This window comes from Gekko japonicus, unplaced genomic scaffold, assembly GCF_001447785.1.
Source record: "Gekko japonicus isolate JY-2015 unplaced genomic scaffold, Gekko_japonicus_V1.1 scaffold2093, whole genome shotgun sequence".
NCBI classification, from domain to species: Eukaryota; Metazoa; Chordata; class Lepidosauria; order Squamata; family Gekkonidae; genus Gekko; species Gekko japonicus.
The window spans coordinates 262068-283988 of record NW_015173199.1 but is presented as its reverse complement, the minus strand read 5'-3'; the positions used below and the strand labels follow the sequence as shown (position 1 = coordinate 283988).

Here is a 21921-nt window from a genome sequence, read left to right as displayed (position 1 = left end):
CCACACACCACATGTGACATTACTTTAAAACACAGGGGCACACACACACACACATACAGAAACCAAAACCAACGCATACTCTAGTTAAGGGAGTGAGAGAATTGTTGATAGACTAAGCCTGGCATGGGCCTTGATTAAATGCAGATTTCAACGGCCTAGGAACAATTCAACCACTAGGGGGCAAACCTTCATAAAATGCAAAAATAAAATAAAATAAAATGTAAAAACCCAGAGCCAAAACAGGCTAGATTAGATGTATTTTACATTGCAAAAACTAAGGGCCATTCTGGAAACTCTTTAAAATTCTTTTTAAAAACATTTAAAAGTTTGTGAGTTTTCAGTATGCAGACTGAACACTTCACTTCCCTCTTGAGAGTTCTGGCACCATTTTCTTTTTTAAAGCCCTATATATAATCATAATTTACATGCCTGCGAGTCCAACAGAAATAGGAGATACAATGACAGTTGAAAGATCTGAAGGGCAATCTTGTATTTGTGACCAGAAACGGCACTCGTTGGTCTGAAGCAACAGAACAAAGTTTGAGTCCAAGGGCACCTTAATTCTGGGTGTAAGCTTCCATGAGCGGGCACACAAAAGCTTATATCAAGAATTAAACTTTGTTGGTCTTAAAGGTGCCACTGGACTCAAACTTAGTTCTGTTGCTTCAGACTAGGGCTGCCAAGTGGGGATGGGGGGGCCGGGTAAACCCCGGCTTTGGAGGCCCGATTTCCGCCACCGTGGAATTGGGTCCTGGGGGGGGGGAACTCCACCCCCCCCGAAGCACAGCGGCGCAAGAACCACGGCGATCACGTTGGGGGCGTGGCCCCGATCGTCCGAGGGAAAACTCTATGGTTTTCCCTCCGACGATCGGGGCCACACCCTCAACGTGATCGACGTTGCGCGTCACTTCTGGTGATGTGCTGGCGGCGCGCACGCGCATCGAAAGACAGCTCCCGGAGCCCGGCGAGGCTCCCCCGCCGGTAGGATATTTTTACTTGGCAACCCTACTTCAGACCAACTAGTGCCGTTCCTGATTTTTGTACCTTAATTCTGGATGTAAGCCTTTGTGTGCCTTGCACACGAAAGCTTATACCCAGAATTAAACTTTGTTGGTCTTAAAGGTGCCACGGGACTCACACTTGGTACTAGTTGGTTAAGTGAGAGTTGGACAAGAAATTCTCAAGTGCTGCAGAAACATAATCTTCAGTCAGGCCTGTATAGAGTACTTGTCACATGTTCTGAATTCTGCACAGCTTGATATCAGAAGAGAAAGCTAATCTATTGCCAGGTCTGTTCTTCAGACTACTGTCTGAAGCACAGAAATATATTTTGGCCTTGCAGCCCAATCCCTTCATGAGCGTGCTCACCCCCCCCCCAAAAAAAGCCAGCACTACCTAGCAATAAAAGACTTCGTTGTTATGAAGCACATGCCATGAGGCATGCCAAGACTGCACACAAAACCCGAAAGGAAGATGTTAAAATAATATTTGCAATTTATTGCACTGACTTGTAAAAATGACCTCAAAGAGATTGTAAAAATTGCACAATGTGGGGGGAAACATACATTCACAAACAGGTACGATAGCTGAGAATTGAACTAATGCTTTCAGTAACACGGACAATCTCTCAAAAATGTTTTGTCCCTTGGGAATACAGACTTTGCTTTACTTTTGGTTCATATTTGGTAGAACCAAATTTGATGAAATTGCCTTACTGTCCACATATCGGTAGCAGTGTTCCCTCTAAGCTGAGTTAGTGTGAGCTAGCTCACACTAACTCAGCTTAGAGGGAACATTGATCGGTAGGTGTTTTGTTTTTTTTAATTTTTTAATTTATTCAGCTCCTCTTTTTAGGAACAGAAGCAAATTAATACCCCAAATTAAACGAGGTCTCTTTTCTTGGCTTTCAACTTTCTTCAGCTTTGCATCTTTAAGGGAATTTGATGGGAAATGGAAAGCAGTGAGGAGCCATTCATCTCAGCAAAATGGTTGTGTCAACAAGCCTTGGGGAAGGAAAATTACATAGCAAAACTGCAGGAAAAAAACACACATAAACTAAGAAATGGTAAGGGGAAGATGTTCAGAAGGCACATTCCAAAATGACAGAGAGAAACATAACTATTATTTCAAAGAGGATGAATTACAATGAACGGTATTTTAATTTAATGTTTCTAGTGTTCATGCCAAGAAGTTTTTCTGTTCTTGTTTGGATCCTTTTAGTAATTTCTCTTTCCCTCCCTCTCACGTGTACATCTGCACTCATGCACACACATCGTATAATGACTAAGAGATTAGGCTTCCCCCAATAACTAGATTAGACAGTCTCCTTCTGTTATTTAGAATATCTGGAAAACAAAACAAACACTTTTAGGCAACTGTACTTTGTGTTTCAAGTAGTCTTTTATGTTTACTTTGCTTTGGCGCTGTGGCATAGCCTTTTTTAGTTGTGGCAAAGCATTTTAGTAAGCCTCCTTTTTCTGAGGCAGCCAATTTTCCATCTGAATTTGAGAGAAAGGAGAAAATCCCCATCGCTCGTTCCCTTCTTCCAAACATATTTTTTTCTGAAGAAAGATGGCTGGAGCACCTCAATTTTAGTTCATATTTTGCACATTTAGGGAAGTAGCCCAGATTGTAACACAACGAGTTCAACGAGGATTTCATTACTGACATCTCAGAGATGGGAGCTAGATTGTTACCGCATTATCTCAGAGTAGCTCCCCTACTGACAATACGCAGCATCTTTATAATGAGGTCCCCCTTACAGGCACACTCGCTGATTATCTATGCCTTTTAAACTATTGTCCTATGGTTCCATTCCAAGTAAATCAAACGAGATGACACTAAAGTATCTTTCTCGTGAAATTACATTATTTGTATGTAAGCTATACAATGACAAGCACAATTACCCTTCAGATATTTGAATAAATAGGACGACTCCATGTTCCATTTAACAAGCCAACCGCTGTAAAAATGAAAGCGCGTGCGTTAGAAGACCCAAAGAAAGTCTTTACAAGGCCATTCGCTTCAGATGAATCTAAAGCGATAAAATGCGGACGCAGAAACAGCTTTATAGTGAAGTGAAAGGTTTACATGTAGATGGTACCCATTCATTTAGCCACTGTCAAATATGTACTGGTGTTTATTCATCATCGCACGTGTAGCCATTTTTGCCAGCCAAGTGCTTCTGGTTTTTAGCCTGTTTGTTTTCATGTAGGGTTTCCAGGTCCCCCTGGCCACTGGTGAAGGGCCACTGGTGAAGGTGTCAAGTGTCCCAGGCACATCACTGGCTCTTGCTGTACCTGTATTTTGCCTCGGTTTCTGAGCCCATCCTATTCTTCCACTCTACACTCCCTCCTGCTTTCGCTTCCACTTTGTGTCGGGGATTTCTCTTGTTTCTGCATTTGTTTTACAAGAACCTGCATTTAGACCAATTCTAGCACTGTTGCCCCGCAGCTACCAAAACTCCTTTTGTTGCAATTCTTCGCTCTCATCTTCTTTCAAATTATTAATCCTTTCTAAAGTAGAATTGTTTCTGCAGGTTCCACTGCCCCTCCCCTGTTTCCGCCTCTCTCTCTTTAGGTTGCCGCTTGTCCGCCCCCCCCCCCCCCGGTTCTGTTTTCTTTCCCTCCTTCTCCAAAGACGAAAGAGGACGTGTCCTCCCACTCAGGCAAATGTTTAAAAAGCCAGAGAGGGCGTAAGAAGGAAGTCAGTAAATATGAAGGTCTAGGGGATTCCCTGCTCCCAAATGTGTCAGTCTTGCATGTGTGGGCCTGGATTTGCCCCTCCCTTCCCTTCTATTTGCAGAATCAAAGAGGGAGGGGTTGGCAGCCAGTTAGCTCAAAGAATGCGGGTTTTGCTTGTAGAGGCAGAATGCAAACAGAATACACAAATAAGTAAACCAGAGGGAGACAGAACAGTGCGGAGGGAATACGTGCGACTGAGAAGTCAACCCTTACGGCTTGACACCTCGGATTCTCTGGAGCAAGCTGTCGGTGCAGAAAGGGCCACTGTCATCCTTTGTAGCATCTAGTAAGGCTAAGATGTAGCCACTTGGCCCTACACTGTGCCCATGTTATACAGAGATTTAAGTCCATATCAGCCAGAGGCCTTCCTCTGTACACACATTATCTGGTGGGCCGCACGACACCATTCAGCTCTTTGAATACAGACCGCCATTTTATTAGATTTGCGCTGGAATCTGACCTTTTCCTTGACGGCCCTTCTTCAAAATCTGAAGAACTAATATCGTTGCTAGTGGAGGATACTTGTGAGGCATCGTCCTTCTCGTTCTCTAGGTGTTCCGACCCCGGTCCTAATCCTTTAGACTGGCCGTTACTAAGGAGTCCTGCAATTAAGAAAGATAAGACGGGTGATTGTAAACAGCAATATTGTAAAGCAAGAACCATAGTCGCAGTAAATTTGTTCCAAGATACACAAATTAAAAGAAGGGCTCGCAGTAGAACCCAGAATCCCTTTGAAGTTTTAACACATCTCTTAAGTGGTCCGGTAGAGAGCAGGGGCTGCGGTGGCTCAAGTGGTTAAGACACTGAACTGCAGGCTGTGGAAGGTCAATAGTTCAGCAGTTCGAGACCTGAGTGTGCTGCATGACGGAGTGAGCTCCCGCCTCTAGTTCCAGCTCCTGCCAACCTAGCAATTCGAAAGCACGAAATTGCAAGTAGATAAATAGGTACCACTTCGGTGAGAAGGTAACAGCGTTCCGTGCGCCTTGGTGTTTAGTCATGCCGGCCACATGACCACGGAAACGTCTTCGGACAGCGCTGGCTCTTCGGCTTTGAAACGGAGATGAGCACCGCAACTCTAGAGTCGGATTCGACTGGCTTTCGAGCAAGGGAACCTTTACCTTTACCTTTTTAGAGAGCAGGAAATATATTTAGCATTTGTTTGCTTTTCATGAGTAAAGAAGGGTGGGTCACTTCTGGGTGATGTGCATGCGGCGCGCAACTGACGCCGGCCGGGAGCCCCCCACTCCTGGCGAAAATCGACTTGGCAACCCTAAAAACAACAGTTCTTCATAAAATGTCATATTTTGCATTCTACTGAAGTTGCTCTAAAATTTAATGCATGGATTTTTAAAACAGCAAAGTTAGATCTATTTTACCCCCATTCTAATGTGCTTGGAGTTCATCGAAACAGAGGAGAGCTAAGTAAACTATTTATTTATTTCTAAAGACCAATCTGTAAGTACCTATTAAGTAACCCCTCCGTAGCACATGCAACTTAAGTAATCCATCCAGTGTTTGTGTGTGTTTGTGTGTGTGTGTTTACCCAGCTACCAAATAATAGACTATTAAAAATAAACAGTTGCCTGGGCATGAAACACAGCAGTTGAGTGACAACCTTGGCAAATGGTATGAGCAAAAGATTACAACACAAGATTAAAATAAAATCCTCTCTTTTGCCCTCTCACATAGAAGAAATGGACAAGACTTGAGCGAAGAACTGCTCCTGGCAAACAGCAGTTAAATACCAGTTCACTAAGCCATCCTAAAACCATTAAACATTTACAGTCTTGTTAAATCTGTGGCAGATATTGAACCAAGTATCATTTTAAAAACCCTGTAATATATTACATGTTTAATATTTAACTAAGAATTTGTAAAGATCTAATCTCTTGTAAGAATTTCAACTATGCCCAGGAGGAAGATAGGCTATACTCTACAGGGGTAGCCATGTTAGTCTCTACCAATTCTCCCTCTAAGCTGTAGAGTTCGGTGAACAAAAATTCTACTTTGTGAGCTACCAGCATTAAAGTTGTCAGCAGGTGATTTGGCTACTGCATAAATTAGTTTGCCCTGAAGCCATCTTTCCTGAGCCAAGACAAAAATCTGTGAGCTGGAGGCTAAAAAATGGAGAGCTAGCTCACACTAACTCAGCTTAGAGGGATCACTGGTTTCTACCAGCAAAATAAACAGAAGACCAGTGTAGGGTTTGCAGGGATGAGGACTTAGCTTTTCGGTGTTGTTCTTGGCAAATGCCAGTGCATCACTTGATGAGATGACATCACTTCCAGGCCATGTTGGAAGTGATGTCATATCACTGTCACATGGCCAATTCCCCCGTTTCCCTGACACACACACACCCCTTCACCAAGCTTAGTGGTGAGCTGGAAGGTAGGAGGTCTCCCACTCCTAGTCTCTCAAATCCATGGGGAAACTTCAAGACCAATAACACTTATTCCAGCGCAAGCTTTTCTGAGTCAGAGGTCACTTACAGATGCATGAAATGATCAGATGTATTTTATACTATGTTCAGATGTATGTATACTCAAAGTTGAGGACATCAAAAAGATCTGGGGTGGGAGAAGAGACGTCTGTTTAAAACAACATACAACCAAAGAAGTAAATGATCTGCTACTGAATAAATGTAAAATAGGTCTGGTGCAGGGTGCTCCATACTTTAAAAATGTTATTTAATATGTGCCTTAAAAAATTATCTAATTTAGATATTCTCCCACCACCTGAAATGTTAAGAGTTCTGCTTTTTTTCTCCCCACCACTCCAAGATACCAGAATAGCAACAGTGGGGAAAGTGACTACAAACTCCTCTGCAAAGCTAAAGCTATTGTGTCACTCTCTGGCTACTTATCAGTGTGATTTTACTAGTGGCATAATTTTACTTCATCAATTATTCTGTAATTATCATTGATATCTGAACTGTTATTTTATTCTATGGCTCAAGACCTCCAGTTGAAGGAGCTTTCTGTTACAGAGCTAGGACTGGTAGACCACACCCCAAAATAAGAGAGAAAAGAGACTAAAAGAGCTAAATTGTACAGTCTTGTCAAAAGGAGGGTTTTTCACACATTGGCTTGTGGTGAAAGTTGGAAATATCCGTGTCAAAAATTTGTATCCACACCCAATATGGTTAACTTCATAATGAGAGACAGTTTGGTGTAGTAGTTAAGAGTACAGACTCTAATCTGGGAGAACCAGGTTTGATTCCCCACTCCTCCACTTGCACCTGGCTGGATGACCTTGGGCAAGCCATAGTTCTGATAACAGATGTCCTTGAAAAAGAATAGTTTCTCTCAGAGCTCTCTCAGCCCCGCCTACCTCACAGGGTGTCTCTTGTGGGAAGGGGAAGGGAAAGGAGTTTGTAAGCTGCTCTGAGACTCCTTTGGGTAGTGAAGGGCGGGGTATAAATCCAATCTCTTCTTCTTCTTCTTCATTTATTAATTTTCAAGATCAATCCCTATGTCCTCAAACCAGTGCTCACAAACATGAGGCAAAGACCAGACGCTGTTTATAGTTAACATTTCTGCAGCCTATTGTAGCCTTTGGACATAAATACGTATCCGCCTGTCCTCGACCACAGCCAGGGCTTTCTCGGCCCTGCCTCCGACTTAGTGGAACTCTCTGCCCACTTCCATCAGGGCTCTGCGGGACTTAATGCAATTCTGCCGGGGCTGTAAGGCAGAGATGTTCCGCCAGGCAAGGACAGCGACGGTTTTCCATCATAGCCCGCACCCTCCTCTTTTCTTTCATTCTGCCCACTTCGGCCTCCACCTTATCCTGCCCACGAGATAGAAGAACAGTCCAGAGTAGGCATTAGATTAAATTATGGACACCATCTGGACAGTATTAAATTAATAACAACTGATCTGTTGATTTTAATCTGCATTTTTGTACGTGTTTTTTTAAGGTGTTGTAAATCGCACAGAACCTTGTGTACTCGGGGGATTGGGGCGATTCAGAAATTTAATAACTAAATAAATAATAGACAGCAATAAAAACCTTCAACACGCTTTCAGTGCAATCCTATGCAGAGTTGCTCCAGTCAACACCCATTGATTTCAAAGGGCTTAGACTGGAATAACTCAGCATAGGACCGTAAGGCTAGCTAACTATATGTTGCAAGGGGCATTGGGAAGGAAGGCCAAGTCACAACGTGACTGCCAGGCTATACTACAGTCCACATCGTGCTGAGATTTAACTCGGCCAGATTAGGTTTCTTCTGGAAGTGGCTGTGCTGTCATAAAAGTCATAAGTGTTCCCGCTTAACCGTCTGGAGCAAGGTCACCTCACTGTTGGCGGGCCAATGGAATCATCACAATAAGGAATCACAGAACCATAGAATCAGAGAGTTAGAAGAGACCTCCAGGGTCATCTAGTTCAACCCCCTGCACAATGCAAGGAAATTCACAACTGCCTTCCCCCACCCCCCCAGTGACCCCCGCTCCATGCCCAGAAGATGCACCCCCCAAAAAAAAGCCCTCCAGGATCCCTGGCCAAACTGGCCTGGAGGAAAATTCCTTCCTGACCCCAAAGTGGCAATCAGCATTTCCCTGGGCGTGTAAAAAAGGGCCACAAGAACTAAGCACTGAGGCAACCCTTTCTGCCCTCCCTCTCATGATCTGCCTAAGTTCACAGAATCAGCATGGCTGTCAGATGGCCATCTAGCCTCTCTTTGAAAACCTCCAAAGAAGGAGAGTCCACCACCTCCCGGGGAAGCCTGTTCCACTGAGGGACCGCTCTGTCAGGAAGTTCTTCCTAATGTTTATCGGAAAACTTTTTTGATTTAATTTCAACACGTTGGTTCTGTTCTGAACTTCTGGGGCAACAGAAAACAACTCTGAGCCAGTCTCTATATGACAGCCCCTCAAGTACTTGAAGAAGTTTATCATATCACCTCTCAGACGTTTCCTCTCCAGGCTAAACATCCTTCCACCTTTCCTGGTAGAAGCCGTTAGAAAGACTGCCCTAAACCAGATGAAACTCTCTTCAGGACTTCCTTCCCAAGAACCTTGCCAAATCCTAAAAAATATGCCACTAGGTTGGGTCTTGCCTGTCCATTCCACAGGCAAGCAGCATTCTGACAATGCCCCCTTGCACTGGCAGAACAGTAACTTATTTAGCTGGGTTTTTGCAAAGTAGTATTTAACAAGAGGCTGCAATATAAAACTCTGACCAACTTTAAGTGTAAACAGATACATAAATGAAAAGGTACGCTGCGAAAAAGAAGCTATGGAAAGGATGGAGGCCTCCCACTTTGTTGCATCTGATTAATTCTGTGCCAATTCAATTCTAAACACTAAGCAATAAAAGACACTTTCTTATACAAGTGACATATTTTGAAATTCTGACTCCAGTACAGCAGGCAACCAGAGTTAAGAGCCCCGCTACAACACTTTCCTTCCCCCTAGAGTCTATAAAATCCTCATTCTAGACGTCATTACAATTAAATTCTTTTGGAATCATGAGCTCATGAATACTGGCTATAATGCTGGTGTGTGTTTTTAAACCCGTTTCAAAAAATAGAACCACACATTTCCCTGCAAACAAAAAAAGAAGAAGACTGATTCTCTGGGTTGGCTCTTCCCCTCCTCCCCAGTAAGGAGCAGTATTGCAAAAAAAGTTTTTAAATGCTTTGATTTGTTCCCATTCATCCATCTACGAGGTGCATTTAATGCACAAATCAAACGGCCATATGTAATCCTGTAAAGAGTTATTTCTATCTCAACCCACAACCAGCTTAGACTGGAGTAATTCTGCATATTTGCCAGAGAAATTTGGGGGTGGGGACAGGCTCATCGGCAGCACATGACATCACTTCTGGTGCAAAACTGGAAAGTGATTCATTGTGCCACTACAATGCTCTAGTAGGGTTTGCCCAGAACTCAAACTTGAAACGACAGTGTTTTGGGCGAATCCTAGAGATTCACCCCAGTGCAATGACATCACTTCTAGTTTTGCCCTGGAAGTGACATCACATGTTGGCGAGATGCCAGTGAGCCCCCTTCATTTCCCCCCTAATTGCTACACTTTTTAAAAATGACATCACAATCGCCAAAAATTTAATTGCAGCCTCTTTAACCAATACACATCTTGTGGAACAAAATAATACATGATTTGGAAGAACCATTTTTGTCTTTTCTGGACACATCATTTCAATTTAGCTTCTAATTATCTTTGTATAACCTTTTTAAAAAATGCTGTTGATTGAATTTATAGTTTGCAAGCTCCAGGGAAATCTAAATCAAGTATATAATTTGAAGCCCTTTAGTTAGTTAGGTAACCATTATGACAAAACTGCACTTATTTTTCAAATATGCTATTTGTTCTGGAGAATTGCCACAATGAAAATACAGGCATCTGAAGTGTATGAGTCAAGAAAATAGTCCTGTTGGCTGTCAGCTCGCTTGCATTTGGAAAGCACTGTTCTCTCTCCTCCAAATTCTTACTCTTGCTAACTGTGCCATTTGTCTTTCGAAGTGAACTGAGAATGAATATCCGACGCAGACAAGTGAATTATTATCATTGCTATGTTTTGATCTCTCTGTTCCATGTCTCCTTAATGTGCACTGAGACTCAAATGGTAATGCAGAAATGTCTCATTTTTGGTTGTTATATTTCCAAAATCAGCACACACTTTTCATCCACTGCTTTGTCTCTGGAGAAAATCTGTCCAACCCCTAAGGAGGGCTGCGTGCTACATAGGGTTGTCAGACACCCTCCAGCACTTCAGCAGCTGGTAGGAGAAAGAAAACATTTAAAAAGGCATGATGTCACTCCTAGAAAAACCTAGAAGAAATGTCATGCCTCTCTAGGAATCTCCAGAAGTTCTATGGTAAAACCATACAATTTCCCAGTTATTCCAAGGTGTAACAACACTTTCAGATATGCCTGAAAGTGACATCATGCTGTTGATGACTGCTGTCACCCCCACGTCTCCACCCCACCTAGTCTCCCACTGGTTGCTGGGCCAAGCAACTCTAGTGCCATGTAACTCCAGAAACTGACTTCCAAATATAAGTTGGTTTTCTAAAAGTTGCATTGCTTCAATTGCTCTGTGTTTTTTATCCTGACTTCCTAATTTCCACTGAACGTTTCAATAAACTGTATTTATTCTGCAAGTCTAGAAGAAGGTTTTTAAAAAGCACATGTAAAGTTACCAGGCTATACCAGGCAACGAGTGGGATGCAAGGACATAGGGGGAATGTGGTGCTGCGTGCATCATTATGCCAGTTCTGTGGAAAACCAGAATTGACATCATGTCACTCCAGGAATCACTGGAAACTCTATGGTAAAACCATGGAGCTTCCAGCAGTTCCAACAGCTAGCTGGTGTAACGTCTGGGTTTTCCCCAGAAGTGATGTCACATTACACAGGATGCCACCTCCCCCTCACTGCTACTCTGAGCAGCAGCAGGCTACAACCAGTGCCATCCTGTTGCAGAAGGAGCCCTGACGACACTAAATGAAACAGCCAACATTAACACAACTGGAACAGGAAAGAAGCTGAACCACTATCTCTCCCTTCCTCACAGATATGGCTGAGTTGCCTTTCATACTGTTATATTAAGACATGCCCTTCTTAAACATCAAGTTTTATCTATGTACAAAGGATTACCATCTCTCATTCTCTTGTTCCATTACAGACAGGATGCTCTTCATATGTTTCTCTGGTTGTTCTTACCGCTCTGACCTCTGGCAACTGTCCAGATACTCTTACTCACAAGTCTTGGTGTGTTCTGATATTTAAAAATACATTATTATAATATTTTCTGCTTTATAAATAGCAATAAGTCTGGCAAGACAATGATCTCAACATTTTTAAATTACCAGATTATAACGTTTCTGATCAGAAACTGACAGATTAAAACGAAGACTTCCTCCAGTATTTAAAGAGCCTTGGGCGGATTGAACACAGCGTTTCTGTTAGCCCCTGAGCTAGCTCACAGTTTTTTAGTCTCCGGCTCACACATTTTTGTCTTAGCTCAGGAAGGATGGCTTCAGAGCAAACTAATGTATGCAATAGCCAAATCACTTGCTCACAACTTTAATGCCAGTCGCTCACAAAGTAGAATTTCTGCACACAAAACTCCACAACTTAGAGGGAACATTGCTTCTCTGATGTTCTTATGAGTTTATTTGGTTCTGCCTGCAGGATGCAGCTTTCGTGGCTCCTCTCTCCTGTAACATCTCCACAATTACTCTCCAAATTCTGCTTCTGGGGCCCTCTCCTCCTCAGAAGCAGGATTTCAAAGGGCACTGCAAGCTGCCCCAGACAGGAGGGGAAGGTGCAAAAAGCAGTGGAAGTCCTTGCACCTGCAGAAACATTGCACTGGATCCAACCCAGCACTTCATGTTAGGCATCATGTATGCGGTGGCTCAAGTTGTTAAGACACTGAACTGCAGGCTGTGGAAGGTCAGTAGTTCAGCAGTTCGAGACCCGGGTGCCGCAAGACGGAGTGAGCTCCCGTCTCTAGTTCCAGCTCCTGCCAACCTAGCAGTTAGAAAGCAAGACATTGCAAGTAGATAAATAGGTACCACTTCAGTGGGAAGGTAACAGCGTTCCGTGTGCCTCGGTGTTTAGTCATGCTGGTCACATGACCACGGAAACGTCTTCGGACAGCGCTGGCTCTTCGGCTTTGAAACGGAGATGAGCACCGCAACCCTAGAGTCGGATTCAACTGGCTTTCGAGCAAGGGAACCTTTACCTTTTATGCAACATGACCCATCTCTGGGAGCATTCAACGTCAAGCTTAAACGTCAAGGTACTTTCAACGGCCTCATCTTTCAGGTATTTCCCACCTCTGTATTCGCCACTCTTGTGTTTATTCCTGGTTACTAACATAAACCATGAATAATATGCAGCCTAACAGTGCAACCTTTAAACCCTTAAACTTCAGTGGTCTTAGAAGGGTGGAATTATTTAGGATTGCACCGCCAACCACTTAAAATTGCATCAAACACAAAGTCATTAAGGCCTGATTAGACAATGAAGCATTCACTGGCCTTCTTAACAGGATACAAGACAGGGCTCTCGTCTAGCTGGCCTCCAGGAAATGAAATGTCTTAAGTGCATTGTCAGGTCCTGATGAAAAGAAGGTTTTAACAAGGGCAGCCCACCCTATCACAGAGCTGCATCAACGATAAAAATTATCCCAATTCCCCCACCACCACCATCACCACAGCCCAAACTGAGACATCCTCGAATTAACGTTATCACTTGGTTTTATGGAATAAATAGCTTTTCTGCCACTGTGAACGGCAACGTTTTAAATAAATGCAATTAAAGAATTATTTTGATGTGTTTTATAAATCATGTACCAGCGTATGTTTCCCTTCCTCCCTCTCCCCCGCAGAAATTCCAATGTAAGAAAAAGCACGTCAAATTATGCAGCAGCATTTTCAATTACTTTAGTTAAAATTGGTGCATTTTGCAGCATACAGAAGGGCAAGATTTAGGCAGTGATCACATACCAAAAACCAGAGGAAACGACGACATGGCATGGGATGTCGTAGATTTTTTTTTTTTTTAAGAGTAAGAAAGAAGGATCTCTGTCTACCAAAAGCTAATCTGTGGGGTCCTCTCTCATCTGCAGAACAATTTGACAATAGGAACGTATTCAAAAGTAATTGCTAAAAGAAGTTCCTTTGAGAAAGGGTTTTTTCCCCCTCAATAGAAAGCTTAGAGAAAATCACTACATATATCCATCAGATGGTCCTTGGAATGTAGGATTCCTATTTTCTCTTAGAGAATGGGGAAAAAAACACGGTAATGATTTCTGCACACTTCAATTCATCACACGGAGATGAGATAGGAAGAGGGAAATAGATGCACCAGTGTTTCACCTCTGTTATCTACGGTCTCAAGGAGCAGACAAGAGCTACAGCTACGTTAACATTAATAGTGTGCAGCACATACAGCCAGTCAAAAGTGGTAATGTATATCAAATGACTTAAACAATCATGTCCCAGAAAAAAACCCTGGCCATAATCGTATTAATAATCTTCAACATGGCACGAATATATCCACTGGTCTAATGCAGGCCAGGCAAAACGTCGGCTCCTCTGTAGAACTGTACTGCAGTGGGAGACGAAGCTTCCATTGTTCTTCCCAAGCACACATTTCTGAGCTGTATCAATTTAAGAATCTTTTCTTGCATATATTCTTATCCAATACCTGGACTTGCAGGGACTTGTACTTGGGGCCATATGTTGCTTTGGTAACACGTTACACAATGTTCGTAAGAAAGAAATGAGGTTACTCTAACAGCAGTGCAACAACTCCCCTAAAACTCTAATCAGGAGCTGGTTTTGCCAGATGGCCACTTTGAAAAAAGGCAGAGCCCCCTCACCACCACTTCCTACTAACAAGTAGGGATCTGAACCGAATGCACCCCTGAAAATGGCCCATTCGGACCCCTTTTGGGCTGCTGCAGGCCGATTCAGATGCTCTGATCTGAATCGGCTTGCCGCTGAATTGCCGCCGAATTTCAGCGGCAATTCGGCCCCATTATATCCTATGGGCCATTGAAGTCAATGGCGAAAACATAGGGTATATTCTGGGGGCTGGAGGGTGTTTGAGGGAGAGGCTCCAAACTCGCAGGGTAGCTGCTGGAGCCTCTCCCCAAGATACCAACCAAGTTTGAAGAACATTGGACCAGGGGGTCCAATTCTACGGGCCCCCACAAACAGGTCGACCCTATCCCTTCCATTGTTCTCTATGGTGTGAAAAAAGTAACTTTCGGCAGTCTCTCTAATCTCTCTTGGAAATTCCTTTGGAAGACAACTGCTGCTTTTAGGTCAGCAACTGAATGTCCTGGAAGGTTAAAATGTCCCTCCCCCCACTGGTTTTTGAACAGTGTGGTTTCTGATGTCAGACTTATCATCTCCAGCCACCCCCTGGAAGTTGGCAATCCTGGCGGTGGAAAGCACTATCAAGTCACAGCTGACCTGTGGTGACCCCATAGTGTTCTTAAGGCAAGAGACGTTCAGAGGTGGTTTGCCATTGCCTGCCTCCGCGTCACAATCCCTGGTATTCCTTGGAGGTTTCCCATCCAAATACTCGCCAAGGCTTCCGAGATCTGATGAGATAGGGATATCCTGGATTATCCAGATCAGATAATTCTTAATACCCAGATCAGATAATTCTTAAATCAGATAAAGCAGCACCATGGGTTTGTTCGGAAATCATAAGCATTTTGGTGGTAGCCCTTGGATACTTTGTGGGCTTTTTTGGCTTGTTAGTGGCTTAAGGCAGGGGTGTCAAACATGCGGCCCAGGGGCCAGATCAGGCCCCCGGAGGGCTTCTGTCAGGCCCGCAGTGGAACTGGCTGTCTTCTGCTTCTTCTTCCAGTTCTGCTGCTGCTGCGCCATCGTAGGTTTGCAGCTTACAGATACACACCTGAACAGCATACTCAAGGATGGCAAAAGCACAGACATTTTGATGCAGTGATTCAGAGCAAGAGGTGTCAGTTATCGGACACTGTTAAATAAACAAAATATTGCAAGAGTGCTAATGTTTGAAGCATATTTTTTATTTTAAGTAAAAAAAAAAAACACCTTTGTGTTTGTGTCCTTTATAAAGTTTATGACACATATGGCCCGGCCCAACAAGGGCTCATTTATGTCAGATCCGGCCCTCATAACAAATGGGTCTGACACCCCTGGCCTAAGGAGCCTTCCTCCCGCTTAAGCTCCTGTTCCATTAGAGGAAGAGCCCCTTAAATTTGGAAGAAGGTCAGTGCAGTGACAGGACACCTGCTGTTATGTGAAAAGAAGCTCCTCCAGTGCGTTGGGAAGTTTATACTAAAAAATTAACTGCATTTGAGTACGGTCTTGTATTCCCTTTGTTCACAATTTTTATCTGTTTATTGGTACACTATCTTGCATTATCCTCTAGTGGGGGATAAACATGTAGACGGTTTCATTTTAGTGCACTGAACTATAACAATTAAATTAGGGCTGGGTTGTTTTTTCTTTTAATGGACTCCATCAACTATGTCACACGGGCTTCTTCTGCAGCCATCACATGAATAATTGTTGCCCTTCCCATATGCCAAGCCGCCGGACGTTAGATTGATAATGCTAGAACATGCATCTGCTCTTCGCTTGCTGCCATGCCAAAGAGTATTACCCCATAGCTTTTATAGCCACTGTATGTGAACAGAAGAGTGGTTTTATATATGTAGATATACAAAATTACTGTGGGAGCCAAGCACGCATGACATTACAATGGCAAGCCGGTTTTCCCAGGCTGTCAGTGAGAGAGATCACCAAAACGGAATTGGTTTAATCATGGAGTTTGAGAAGAGGGGCTTTTCTCCTCTGATTACGCACATCTTGATCCAAAATTGTGTACAAATTCTAGCAATTAAATAGTCATTGTTTATATTAATTTTGTAATTAAGTACAACCTGGACACTACTAGGTACCTTTGATAGCTAATCGCTTTTCTTCTCTCAGTAAGAAGATTAATATTTGTCTATGGCTTTGAGGCTTGCTTCACTTGGAAGGGCCTCAACATATTGGCTGCTAAAAGCAGTGATTCTTTTGCATGTAGTGGTCTGTCATATGAACTGGCTGCTACCTCACCGTTTTCTTGCCTGCTGTTTTTTTGCCTACAGCATAAGCAGCAGCATGAATACAAATTGCGTGGCATGAGCTAGTTCACATAGCAAAGTGCTGCACATTAACGGTCCACCACACAGTGAAGCTATCACATAGATACCGGTTCAAGCAACCTCAACGAGGCAGTGATTTTGTATGAAGCAGGCCCTGAACTGCTAGCCCAGTTTCGTCAGATCACAGAAACTAAGCAGGCTCGGCCCTGGTCAGTATTTGGATGGGAGACCTCCAAGGAGTACCAGGGTCACGATGTGGAGGCAGGTCAATGGCAAACCACCTCTGAATGACTATCTCTTGCCTTGAAAACCCCATGGGGTTGCCATACATCAGCTGTGACTTGATGGCAAAAAAGGGCCTCAGACTGACAGTGTCAATGTATAGCATTCACTCTCTCAATTACCAATAAGCAAGAGTTTCCGCTAAGCTGCACTAGGGGGCACTGGTACACAAAATTTTAGCTGGCAGCTCAGGGGTTTTAGCTTCAGCTCACAAGTAAACTGAGAAGGCATTTTCCCCTTCATTAGAAACAATGGAGGATTGGGGCGCCTCCTTCAGGGCCCACAGAACTGGACCCCTGGAATCTTTTTGAAAATTGGGGGGGGGGTTGAGGAGAGGCACCAGCAGCTATGCTGCAAATTTGGTGCCTCTTCCTCAAAAAACAGCCCCCTCGAGCCCCAGATCAATTCTCCATTATAGCCTATGGAGCCTATTGACTATAATGGTCCCCATAGGCCATAATGGAGCTGGGGAAATATAGTTTTTTGCACACCTCTGTTATGCTTTTCAGTATGATTTGTAAGCTGCCTTGAATCACAGGAAAAGTGGGATGTAAAAATTTGAATAAATATTAGTTTGGGCAGGTTGATAACATTTAAGCAACTTCCTGTTTGTTAGGTTAGGGTTCTGACAGTGATTGTTCCACCTCTGTTATACTTGACCTGTAATTTGTCATATTTCACTAAAAAAACCCAAACCCAAAGTACACTGCAAGAATTTTTTCCCACCTAAGTGCTGGTATGTTTTCTAAGGCTCAGCGCCAGATGACGGTCCAAGGCCAAGTCTACCAATATAGTGAACTAGGGCAGGTAGACCTGTTCTCCAGAGACCAGGTCTACCAATATAAAGGAAAGGGGTGGGTAGACCTGTTCTCTGGAGGCTAGTGGAAAGGGGCAGATTGACTTGGAATAGCTGGAAATGTGTAATGCCTACTCTCAGATACCTAAATTTTCTCCCAATGTTATAGCAGTGAAAACACAAGATGTCCTTGCTATATCTGCTCTACAAGGGACATTGAAATGAATGAAGGGGAGCAGTATGCAGAAAGATCTGAAGTATTCCATTTAATTTTAGAGGGCATTTTTAAAAGGGGGAATTTACTTTTACATCCATTCATTTAATTAGAGCTCAATTGATCGTGTCCTAGATCTTAAAAGTTACTGGTTTAAGGATATAATAACTTTCCTTATCACTGCAATCAATGTTCCCTCTAAGCTCCACAGTGCTGTGAGCAAAATTCTACCTCGTGAGCGAAAAAAGCAACTAGCATTGAAGTTGTGAGTGAGTCTACTTTTGACTGTCGCACAAATTTGTTTTTTAGATTATTTCCATAACCTTGTAAAAATCTCAGAGTGAATTCTTTTAAACTATAGTTAAAGAATGTATTTTAAGAATAATTTAAACATTATAAGAGAAAACAGAATCAAATCAAATATCGTTACAGAAAATGTTGTCTCGGTGAAAAAGAAGACCACTGTGAACAGCTTTGAGATTCCTTAAAGTAGAGAAAAGCTGGGTATAAAAACATCTTCTAAATTTATACAATACAACTAGGAAAAGTCCACATCACTACAGACTAAAGGGGATTTGGACTGCATTCAGTCATTCTAAACGCATCAGAATTCTAATGCATTAACCTTCAGCACTGAATAGCAGTTGTGTACAAAGGGCCCAGTCCCCCAAATGCAAGGACAGCCTATCATCTCGGGACTAATTTGTACATTACTGCAGTGGGGTGGGATCCATGTCCCTATGGCTTCTTCCCATACCAATTTGATAATGTATGTATTAAGGAACCACTTCCACATGGTTCTTGCACTTAAGTTACTTTCATGTAACAGCTACTATGTGAAAAGAAAATTACAGAGGCATCTATACCATTAATTCCCCATACATATACCAGATGATGACTACAGCAAGAAAATACTGCAAGTCTTCCCCCCCCCCGCCCACATATCAGTTGGCGAACCACAAAACACAGTATTCTCTCTCTCTCTCTCAAGCAAAGTCAACACATTATTATTATTATTACTATTTTCACTATGAACCTTAAATATGTCACTATCCATCGAAGTTCTTTAGAGAAGAAGCACAAATCCACTGTGGGTAATATCTTCAATAAGCCTCCATTCATTCAGTGTCAGAAATGCCATAACCTCTACACTCCTGAAGCAGGCCACCAAAGATATCAACTAAAAGACCTCTGAAATAGAGATTGAGATCTTCAGAGTTACATCTCAGCAGGGGTTAAATATGTAGTGCTGCACACGAGTCTCTACTTGGGCCATGGAGAATACTGGCAAGTACAAAGCAGCACAGAATTATCACAGCAGGCAAAGCGCACAGTACCAGTTCAAGAAAAGGCACATGTGGCTATCAAAACAGACAGGCATCATTGGTGGCAAACAGGGGCAGACAGAGTGTGCATCATATACTGGGAAGAACACCCAGGCACACTTTACAGAATGTGGAAAATCCCATAGTATGAAAACCAGGACTGCATTTCTCATTTTGCCCACACTCCTGTCCTTGTCTGCTCTGAAGTCCGGGGGGCTATTTTCGAATAAGTGCCTTTGAGACCTGCTGCAGCATTAAAGAGAGCATAGTGATTATTTTCTTAAGCACCAAAAACTGCCCTAGAGACAAAGAGAAAAGTGACGGTGAGCGCAATGAAAGAGAGTCTGAAATTAATAGAAATAGCAGGGAAAGTGTTGGGGGAAGCCGCTTTTCATTCTGCAGCCTGTGCGCATGTATACGCAGAGAACTCGGAAATCTGACTATGAAAAGCAAGAGCGGTGGCACATTTCCAATTGTGCAACCTCATTTGATATTGTAATGTGTGTCATTCAGAACAGCCTTTCACGGATTTTGCCTGAAGCATGGGCAGCCCTCCAGACAGACTCAAGAAATATTTTTTTTCCAATGTGACACATGCTCCAAAGAGCCCTCTTACAGCGGTAACACATGACCCAGTAATGGGGTGCTGACCCCCCAGTGCAAGCGTTATCTGACAACAGATTTAATCCTCTGCTGCTAACCGCAGCAATTCAAAACAAAAACTCTTCTCCACCCACCCACCGTCTTATCCAAATAAATTCCGCTTCTACAGAGACTCTGCTCAGCTTATACTAAAGCACCTTAAGTAATTGCCCACAAAACTGAGATCTATTCGAGTAATTCTATTACAAAGTGTGCATCTCTTTTTTTAAAAAAAAAACCTGTGCATGTACGACCATAGAATAATCTGTGGACAAAGGATGTAGAAATAAAGTCCAGAAATTACTGAAAGGGAAGCCAGCAGTTTGTGGAGCACAGTGAATATCTATGCGTAACTTACTGATACATTCAAATACAACACACACAAAAACCGTACAGAATTTAAGAGGAGAGACTGATGGTCCCACTTTCTCTAATTATATCAAAATCCACAAAACTGCATAAATTTTTGTCCTGCTTTAAGGATTAAGTTGCATGGCGTTTTCCCCCCAATAGACCATAAACATGGTCCAACAATAAAGAGCCATGTGGGAAATCTCTGGTTTTTAAAAGTGTGGCCCATTAAAATACAAAGATTATACAATTATGTTGTTTACTCCCTTTTGTTTAATTCACAACTTCTAATTCCAAAAGTAAGGAACAGCCTGAAACCTGAAACTGGTATCTTCTACAGCATGGGAAAAGATGTCATTTCCCCCCTTACTGTCAGAGAATATACATCAGCGACACAGGATCAACCACTTTCACCCCTATGTGTCAAATTTTAGGTAGCACGGCACACTGGGAAGAACAATCAAAAAGTGGAAGAACTCTAATAATCAGAAATGATGATAATGCATTCACAAGGAGGGGTATGGACTTCTCAACGAATCTGAACCCTAATAAATAATCGAGAAGGACGCCCAATCATGCCTGTTGTGTCCTCATTCTATGTGAACTATAGTGATGAAGATGACAGTTTTAGTGAATACTACTGAAATAAAAAAACACAGGGGAGAGAAGCCTTCCTCCCTGGGGACCTGTATTTCACAAAGACTTCCAAAGCAGGGCAAAAAATCGCTTCCTGGTCCCTTCAGCATTTAAGAACATCTGTTGTACACCCTGCAAGAGAAGCCACCCAAACGTGTGAGTCAGGACACCCCAACCTTAGACCACGCAAATTTGACTCAGCCTCGGTGTCGAACATCCACGTAACCCACATCCAGAGATCTGGGATTCAGCTGGACTCTGAGCAAGCAGAATAACCTGTTATTCTTCTCCGTTCAACAAGCCTGAACATTAGGACCCAGTTTCCGCATCTCTGCAAATTCAAGAACATGGGCCCAACTTGTAAAATGAGCAGGCCACCAGGAAAATCCTAAACAGAGTCATACTATTCTAAACACATCGACCTCGGTGGAATTAGAAGGCTGTAACTCTGCTGCGGTAGCTCAAGTGGTTAAGACGCTGAACGGCAGGCTGAAAGGTCGGTAGTTCAGCAGTTCGAGACCCGAGTGCCGCATGACGGAGTGAGCTCCCGTCTCTGGTCCCAGCTCCTGCCAACCTAGCAGTTCGAAAGCAAGAAATTGCAAGTAGATAAATAAGGACCACTTCGGTGGGAAGGTAACAGCGTTCTGTGCACCTCGGCGTCTAGTCATGCCGGCCACATGACCATGGACATGTCTTCAGACAGCGCTGGCTCTTCGGCTTGGAAACGGATATGAGCACCACAACCCTAGAGTCGGATTTGACTGGCTTTCGAGCAAGGGAAACCTTTACCTTTACCTAACTCTGCTTGGGGTCACAGCGCACATCAGTTAGAGGACCCTTTTTCCTCTCAGTAACACTAAACTGGCGGCGGGGGGGGGAATAAGGGGGAGTATCAGTGGAGGATCCTGACCTGGAAAGCCCAGGCTAACCCAATCTTGTCAGTTCTTGGAAACTAAGCAGGGTCGCCCCTGGCCAGAGTTTGGGTGGGAGACTGCCAAGAAATACCAGGGTCTTGTCGCAGAGGCAGAATAGCCGACCACCTCTGAATGTCTCTTGCCTTGAAAACTTTATATGGGGTCACCAGAAGCCAGCTGGGGGATCATGTATGTGCTCCCCACACCAATGCAATAAAAGCGACGGTTTCTAATATATCCCATGCAGACAAGCTTATATAAAAAGAGCCAATTTTTAAAAGTTAAAACAATCTACATTTGGAGGCTACGCTTCCTGTCATCCCTCAAGAAATGATGGTCACAGACACAGAACAGACCGAATAAAGAAGAAACTGTGAAATAACTGCGCTA

At 43.2% G+C, this 21921-nt stretch overlaps 1 protein-coding gene across 1 annotated transcript in view; it reads right to left on the bottom strand.

Moving 5' to 3' along the window:
- The window catches only part of LOC107120015 (protein Jumonji-like), a gene marked incomplete at its 3' end in the record, with an annotated part of 232716 nt that overhangs the window by 38909 nt on the left and 171886 nt on the right, over positions 1-21921 (bottom strand). Inside the window, exon 3 of the mRNA XM_015422655.1 lies at positions 4204-4345. Coding sequence (XP_015278141.1) covers positions 4204-4345 — 142 coding nt within the window. The remainder of the gene's footprint in view (positions 1-4203; positions 4346-21921) is intronic.